We start from the raw sequence: 8,528 nt of genomic DNA, 5'->3' as shown, positions 1-8,528 counted from the left end.
ATATCAGACGCCGCTCAAACATTGATACTGCTACTGAGGTGGTTAAAGCATTTAGACTTGTGCACGAATGGCCCAGTTGAAAGCATTTCCTGCATGTTCATCTCCTGCTACTGCTCCTTCTCTGCATACAAGAGGTGCCCTTTATAATTTAGTTCCATTTCGATCTCTTGTGAAATTGTTGTATATGATTAAAGTTGAAAAACCCCCACTTTTGAATGTTAACAATTTATTCATGCTTGGTTAGAGTAACTTTCCCTTCATTCACTTCCATTAACATTTTAAAGGATTTTAAACAACACCCAAATAAAGGGAAATCAATTTCTGTTTTGCAGAGCAGCTTCTGCATCATCAATTCCGGAAGGCAAAACCATCATTGTTCAAAGAGGTGATCTTTAAATGCTAAAACTTTACTCCTTAAAGTTTACAAACATATGTCCATACTTCTGAGGCTTTTTTTATTTTTGATACCTGAGGCGTTTTGATGGGTGCTTTGTTGGTCTTATTTTGGACTTTTGTACTTTATGTAGTTGGGGCCAAGAACAAGGGTTGGTGCCAGTAAACTTCAAGGTGAGATTATTTTGTCTCTGGATCTCCCTTTTTCCACCTATGTGAAACTGTAGGTGGATGGCATTACCTTTATTAACTTGATGAATGAACTCAATATAAAAGAACTTATTTTAGTTAATTTTTCATCTGGGGTTAAGTATAAGGTCTCCATCTATCTTTGAGGTAAACTGATACATTGCTGTTACCTAAGCAATTTTTTGTTTCCAGTTCTACATGGGGTAAACACATTCTGAATACTTGTGGATCTTTAAATTAAGACAGCATTATATTAACACGTAGTATATCTTATTGTTCTTAATATCTGAGCTTTTAATTAAGTCCTTTTTGGTTATTAACGCGTTGTATTTCGTACTGTATTATTCATCTGTTGGAATTGAGTCATTTATTTTCACTTGTATTTTGAAAATCAGCATTCCTTAATAAAATTATGTCATAACAATAGACAAATAAGTTTCTGAAGAGGTGATTTGTGGCTTCTTAGGGTATGGGTGGTTTCTGTTGAAAGCATGAGTTCATTGGAGGCACAGTGTGTTCACCACTTGTTATATTGATTAAATGCTATTTGATATCTAAGTTTAATGCCTGTACTCTCTAATGCTATTAAAGTTCTCTTGAGATGCAGTTGTAAAATCAGTGCAACGCAGTGATACTGGGGTAGAAGTTTCTGAAACCAGGAAGGGTAGTGGGCTACGTGGAAAATTGAATAAGGTTGTGCTGGCTTATAGTGGTGGCTTAGACACATCAGTCATTGTCCCATGGCTGAGGTATAGATGTTGCCTTGCTCTTTTTCAGTTTTGTAGTATATGTCCATCACAAGCTCGCAATATTTGATTTTTCCTCTCCTTTATATACTCAGAATGACAAATACTTAGGGTGTTAGAGATAAGTTTGTTTTTGGTAATTACTGGTTTCTCTTCAGTAAAGAATGTTTAATTTTTTTATAGAATGCGTAAATAGAAATCAGAAACCATTTTGAGATTGTATGGATGACATGATCAGTTTTAAACACAAGAATTTGGAGTTTTGAAGTAAAGCATGCCAGCAAAAAATGACGATGATTACTTTCTAACAAATTTAGGATGTGTTCTAGGAGATTGGACAGTAGATATCTCTGTCAATTTACCTGCTGTTATATAACTGTGCTTTTATTATAATCTCTTATTTAATGGTTCTGGCTTTGCAGAGAGAATTACAATTGTGATGTCGTTTGCTTCACTGCTGATGTTGGCCAAGTATGTTATGACTTTTAGAATTCATTTTCTGTAGTCAAGATTGTCGTTGTGTAGCCTGTGTTATTGGAAAAGGTGTTTTAAACTTGTAAACTTTCTGACTGGGATTTGCTTTACCCAATTCATTGTTTATATGCTGCAAGTCTAGTAACTTAGTTAAATTTCACAGGGAAGAAAAGAATTGGAAGGTTTAGAAGCGAAAGCTAAAGCCAGTGGGGCCTCTCAATTAGTGGTAAAGGACTTGAAGGAGGAATTTGTTAGCGAATACATATTCCCTTGCCTGCGTGCTGGTGCAGTTTATGAGAGGAAGTATTTGCTTGGGACCTCAATGGCCCGTCCTGTAATTGCGAAGGTACTTATGCTTGAAGTTTGTTATTTCATAACTCTTGGTAAAGCCATCTCTTCTGTTAACTCTTCGTGCCATATTCACTCTTTTTATATCGAAAAAGAATCATAATGACAATGATAGCGGAACATGCTTATCTTTTTTTCCCCCTTTTATAAACATATATTGATTGATACCTACCGATTGATAGGCCATGGTTGATGTTGCCAAAGAAGTTGGAGCTGATGCTGTCTCCCATGGGTGTACAGGGAAAGGAAATGATCAGGCATGTATTACTAGTAGGCTTTCAACACTACATCATGTCAATTACTTTCTTCTGACACATTTATATATAAACATTTAGGTTCGATTTGAGCTCACTTTCTTTGCTCTGAACCCCAAACTAAAAGTTGTGGCTCCATGGAGGGAGTGGGATATTACAGGGCGAGAAGATGCTATTGAGTATGCTAAAAGGAAGAGTGTACGTGTTCCTGTGACAAAGAAATCCATATATAGCAGGGATAGGAACCTTTGGCACCTTAGCCATGAGGTACGTATTGCGGTTATCTTCAATCCAGCTCTAGTTATATTGTTGATGTCTAATGATTTATCATTTTTGGGGTCTAAGCTTTCGTCGAATTTAAGGTCAAAAGTTTGATGATCTTTTAAAAGTAATGGATTTGGATCCTCTTATGTTACATGACCATGAGAGGGAAAATAGAGAACAAGGCACTATCTCCTACCCTGACAGTCATGTAACATGAGAAGATCCAACTTTGAAATCTAGCAGTTTACTATATGCTGGTAAATGAGGTATGTCATGTTGGCACCTGAAATCAAGAGCGTGTTCGTATATCTAACAGTGTATGGCTCACTATTAAACTCAACTTATTATATTTAAGGTTCCCACAGGCATATTCATTCCAGGACTAGATATTATTGTCATTGACTATTCTATTTATGTATGCCTTTTCTATGTACATTTTATTTTAGGTAAACCCTCATTTTCGTCGTCCAAAAGTACTAGCATAACTGTTGAGATATATAGTCCCACATTGGTTGTATGTGCAACTAATGTGGAGTTTATAAGGCCTTGGGCACTCCCACCCTTTGAACTAGCTTTTGGGGTGGTGTATCCCAAGGTTCTTTACATATCCCAAGGTTCTTTACATGGTATCAGAGCCTCGTGTCCCGGGTTAGATCCTCGCCGCCCCCCACTTTCTCTTGTGGTGTTTCTTAGCACAGGTAGGCTGGGCCTGTTGCATTGTCCACTCTTCAAGCCCAATGGGCTCTTGTGTGAGGGGGCGTGTTGAGATATATAGTCCCACATTGGTTGTATGTGCAACTAATGTGGAGTTTATAAGGCCTTGGGCACTCCCACCCTTTCAGCTAGCTTTTGGGGTGGTGTATCCCAAGGTTCTTTACATGGTATCAGAGCCTCGTGTCCCGGGTTCGATCCTCGCCGCCCTCCACTTTCTCTTGTGGAATTTCTTTGTTCGCACAGGTAGGTGGGCCTATGCATTGTCCACCATTCAAGCCCATTGGGCTCTCGTGTGAGGAGGCGTGTTGAGATATATAAAACCATTAATGTAGCCTCACCCAAAAGCTTAAGATTTTGGGTTGAATTGGTTCTTTACATGGTATCAGAGCCTCGTGTCCCGGGTTTACATGGTATCAGGCGCGTTATCCCAAGGTTCTTTACATGGTATCAGAGCCTCGTGTCCCGGGTTCGATCCTCACTGCTCCCCACTTTCTTTCAAGTGGAATTTCTTTCTTCGCACAGGTAGGTAGGCCTGTGCATTGTCCACTCTTCAAGCCCATTGGGCTCTCGTGTGAGGGGGCGTGGTTAGATATACAGTCCCACATTGGTTGTATGTGCAACTAATCTGGAGTTTATAAGGCCTTGGGCACTCTCACTCTTTGAGCTAGCTTTTGGGGTGGTGTATCCCAAGGTTCTTTACATATCCCAAGGTTCTTTACATGGTATCAGAGCCTCGTGTCCCGGGTTAGATACTCGCCGCCCCCCACTTTCTCTTGTGGCGTTTCTTAGCACAGGTAGGCTGGGCCTGTTGCATTGTCCACTCTTCAAGCCCAATGGGCTCTTGTGTGAGGGGGCGTGTTGAGATATATAGTCCCACATTGGTTGTATGTGCAACTAATGTGGAGTTTATAAGGCCTTGGGCACTCCCACCCTTTGAGCTAGCTTTTGGGGTGGTGTATCCCAAGGTTCTTTACATGGTATCAGAGCCTCGTGTCCCGGGTTCGATCCTCGCCGCCCTCCACTTTCTCTTGTGGAATTTCTTTGTTCGCACAGGTAGGTGGGCCTATGCATTGTCCACCCTTCAAGCCCATTGGGCTCTCGTGTGAGGAGGCGTGTTGAGATATATAAAACCATTAATGTAGCCTCACCCAAAAGCTTAAGATTTTGGGTTGAATTGGTTCTTTACATGGTATCAGAGCCTCGTGTCCCGGGTTTACATGGTATCAGGCGCGTTATCCCAAGGTTCTTTACATGGTATCAGAGCCTCGTGTCCCGGGTTCGATCCTCACTGCTCCCCACTTTCTTTCAAGTGGAATTTCTTTCTTCGCACAGGTAGGTGGGCCTGTGCATTGTCCACTCTTCAAGCCCATTGGGCTCTCATGTGAGGGGGCGTGTTGAGATATACAGTCCCACATTGGTTGTATGTGCAACTAATGTGGAGTTTATAAGGCCTTGGGCACTCTCACTCTTTGAGCTAGCTTTTGGGGTGGTGTATCCCAAGGTTCTTTACAATAACCACATTAGTCCCTCAATAATTTAGAGTTTCATCTTTTAGTTCCTTCCGTTATCCTCCATTGGAAGGCTGTCTAACAGATGCTTACATGGCCTGTTACCTACTCACAATGTTAATGGAGAGCAACAGAAGGGCCAAAATTATGATAGTTTAAATTTTTTATGGACTAAATTAATGTCAAAAATGTTGTGAGAACTAGAGCGATTGCACTTGTATCTTTGAAGGACAAAAATAAGGGTTTACTCTAATTTCTTTATAAAAGCATGAAACAGATTTTTAAAAATATTTCTAGGAATCCAATAATTTGTTACTAGTCTCTAGAGCATTTGAATTATCAAATTGAATGCACAACAACATTTCTATGCTGTATTATCAGAAGTTGCTGCTAATCTTTAGTTTGATCTAGTGTTATGCTTTATGTAGTGTAGCTCCAATAACTATATTTTGGAAATGACATGTTGCTAATTTCTCTTATATATGCAATCTGTGACACTGAAGGGTGATATTTTGGAAGACCCAGCTAATGAGCCTAAAAAGGATATGTACATGATGTCTGTAGACCCTAAGGATGCTCCAGATAAAGCAGAGTAAGCTTCCTTCTTAACTTGTGATTACACTCTATATATAGCCTCGGAGTTTCTGTTATGCTTTTAAAGATTTTGTTCCTTACATTTTTGAAAGCTCGCATTATGTCTTGCAGATATGTGGAAATTGGTATAGAGTCGGGGCTTCCTGTTTCAGTGAATGGGAAGAGGCTATCGCCAGCATCTTTACTTGCTGAGCTCAATGAGATTGGCGGAAGGCATGGAATCGGACGGATTGACATAGTTGAGAATCGGCTTGTAGGTATGAAGAGCCGTGGAGTTTATGAAACTCCCGGTGGAACCATCCTGTTTGCTGCAGCACGTGATTTGGAGTCTCTGACACTTGATCGTGATACAATACAAGTCAAAGATTCATTAGCCCTTAAATATGCAGAGTTAGTGTATGCTGGCAGATGGTTTGATCCACTTCGGGAGTCCATGGATGCTTTTATGCAGAAGATCACAGAGACCACAACAGGTTCTGTGACTTTGAAATTGTACAAAGGTTCTGTTACTGTAACAGGTCGGAAGAGCCCCTTTAGCCTGTATAGAGAAGACATTTCATCATTTGAGAGCGGGCAGATATATGATCAAGCTGATGCTGCAGGGTTTATCCGGCTTTATGGTCTTCCAACGAGGGTCCGAGCAATGCTTGAGCAGGGCATCTAAGTTTTCATTTCATTTCAACATGTACTTAATTGAAAAAAAGACCTGCTTTGTTGCACTAGACAAATTTCGTTGTCCATTCGCATGTTGAAAAAACGGTGGATTGTAGCTAGAGTTATTAGCGGATCACCTGAACCTTAATAAAATGAATATCTAAACATTCATACTGAATTCAAATTCAGGTTTTAAAATGATGATTAACTAAAGAAGCATTGTTTATAATCGTTAGTGTTTTTTAGTTTAAGATCCAATGACTACTTGACTAGGGACTTAATATTTCAATGACTAAGGATATTTCAACGCTGTTTCATTTTATGGATAGACTATATTGCCTTTTTTTTTTTTTTTTTTGAATATCTATATTGCCTTATTTTATAGACGTAATTGATGCGCTACAAGTTTTGAGAATTATTTGTGTAAAAGAGCTGAAATTCTATGCTAATATAAAATTGTTTTTGTTTCCAAAACCAAGATTTGTGATGCTTGTGCTTCCAATAATGTCAAAGACAAATGAAGTCAATCGAAGGAGGTATTTTCTTCTGCAGTTCCCAAGCACGCTTTCTGTTCTCCTCATGATCCCAAGTTTTGAAGTGCTCCCCCAATGGTCTCAATTTCGGCTTAGTTGGTAACCTTGTATCAATAGTTATCTTCTGGAGTTCAACTGCATTCTCAAGCACGTACATAACTAATTCAACTTCACATGCTGCTCCACAAAAACCAACCAATTCCAACTCCTTAAGACTGTACTGACATTCCATTGTAAATTTGCCTTCTGTTCTAAAAATAGGGTTGGTATTTAGCATCTGCAACACGTTAAAATGGCAGATTCAGACTCACATTTTCCTAGCTTTTGAGCAAAAATAATGCTTGATGCAAGAGTCTCATCACCTTACACGGGAGAGAGGAGGCAGAATTAGAGTAGAGATGTGCAGAAATTTTTGGTGTGACATGTTATAATCAAATGGTATGATTTATCTAGATGTGAGGTGATGTATGTGTAAATATGTGTAAATACTCTTTTCGGGCAAATTTTGCCCAGTAATAAAAAACTGATTGATGCTTTAGGGTGAGTTTAGTATGGGCTTCTAATAACATAAAGCTAATTAATGCTTGTACTTTGCCCTTTTAATTAGCATCTAAAAGCAGCATGATCTAACTTAATCATAGTCCGTATTCTTAATTCACCGAAAATAACGAAGACCATATTCATGAGTATTTTTGACAGAAACAAAGACAGAGATACAAGGATATTTACCTTGACTGTGAACCTCCATAGTGAAGGTGATGCCTTTAATAGCAGAACACAAGCACCAAGTGTTAAGCTGTCATCAACGCAGGCAACCAATTCCAAGTACTTCAGATTTTGTAACTTGGGAAGTTGACATAACCAGTAAATCTGAAAACAAGACAGTAAAAAAGATATCACTCCTGTTAATAAGGAAAGCAGCCTAAAGAAAGGATGGGAATAAAAAGCTACCACTTCAGGTACGTTTTGTGTAATATCCAATTTAAGCACTTTTATTTGCGGGAGAAAACTTTGTCTACTGAATTCCACAAAGGATCCTCCAAATGTTGCTTCCACAAGGCTTGGAACGCTCTTGAATTCTGCGTTCAAATGGGATCCGTAGTATTTGAATGACATTAAATTCTCAGCAAAAATCTCAAGGTTTATCAGCTCCCAACATCTTACCAACTCAAGACATTTCAGCTTAAGAGATGGACCTGAAACCTTCATAGTCTTTGGAACTCCCGAGTTAACCAAGCTCAACGTTTCAAGTAATGGACAGCAACAAAGTAAATACTCTAGCATCTCTTTCTTCACAGTAATGAATTTCAGACGCAAGACAAGCAAGGAATTAAAACTTGCTTGTTTAAACAGGTGCAATGGAAGAACATATTCAAATGTATGCCCAAAATACAGCTCAAGCTTTTGAACCTTCTTTTGAATGGCAAAGTGAACCCACTTATCAATATCACACCCAGTGCCCACATGAAACCAAAATTTCAATCCTTGTAGAGTTGAACTTTTAAGTGAACTCAACAATTCATTGATCCAACTTGTATATGTTTGCCTTTCTGCATCATACATGATCTCCATTGCCATTTGCAAATGCCTCCCTGCAACCTTCTCAATATCTTTTTTCATGTCTTTCATAATAGGTGAACCATCAAATTCTAAGGTCCCAGAAAAAGAGGTCCACAGATATCTCCATTTTTTTGAGAGGATGCTGGTCCTAGCAGCTTCATTTATTGACAATTTAGATAAAATGGCTACAGGGATTCCATCTGGCAATTGGTTGATGATATCTTCTTCTTTATAGTCTTTCTCATCATTAGCTTTTGCTCTCTTCTGTTTATCATCCCTGCTAGCTTCATCTTCCAT

General features: G+C 39.1%; 2 protein-coding genes across 3 annotated transcripts; one reads left to right on the top strand and one right to left on the bottom strand.

Moving 5' to 3' along the window:
* Positions 1 to 6,365, top strand: LOC133309765 (argininosuccinate synthase, chloroplastic). Of its 2 annotated transcripts, none has more exons than XM_061510571.1 (10): positions 1 to 134; positions 333 to 385; positions 528 to 567; positions 1,190 to 1,331; positions 1,751 to 1,799; positions 1,966 to 2,148; positions 2,333 to 2,407; positions 2,486 to 2,671; positions 5,394 to 5,482; positions 5,596 to 6,365. In XM_061510571.1, the coding sequence occupies exons 1-10, from the start codon at positions 68 to 70 to the stop codon at positions 6,146 to 6,148; spliced, it is 1,437 nt and encodes a 478-aa protein (XP_061366555.1). In that variant the 5' UTR covers positions 1 to 67; the 3' UTR covers positions 6,149 to 6,365. The 2 variants fall into 2 exon arrangements, with proteins under 2 accessions (XP_061366555.1, XP_061366556.1); XM_061510572.1 differs by having other exon boundaries at positions 68 to 136; positions 338 to 385.
* A 280-nt stretch (positions 6,366 to 6,645) lies between these two features.
* On the bottom strand, positions 6,646 to 8,528 carry LOC133309749 (F-box/LRR-repeat protein At3g58900-like). The gene is made up of 3 exons (XM_061510550.1): positions 7,623 to 8,528; positions 7,401 to 7,541; positions 6,646 to 6,948 (listed from the first exon to the last, which is right to left on the bottom strand). Exons 1-3 carry the CDS (start codon positions 8,526 to 8,528, stop codon positions 6,646 to 6,648), a joined length of 1,350 nt encoding a protein of 449 aa, XP_061366534.1.

This window comes from Gastrolobium bilobum, unplaced genomic scaffold, assembly GCF_033153095.1.
Source record: "Gastrolobium bilobum isolate Gb01-03AN ecotype WA unplaced genomic scaffold, APGP_CSIRO_Gbil_v1 utg10474, whole genome shotgun sequence".
NCBI lineage: Eukaryota > Viridiplantae > Streptophyta > Magnoliopsida > Fabales > Fabaceae > Gastrolobium > Gastrolobium bilobum.
The sequence above is the reverse complement of the archived record's forward strand: the minus strand, read 5'-3'. Positions and strand labels throughout refer to the sequence as shown.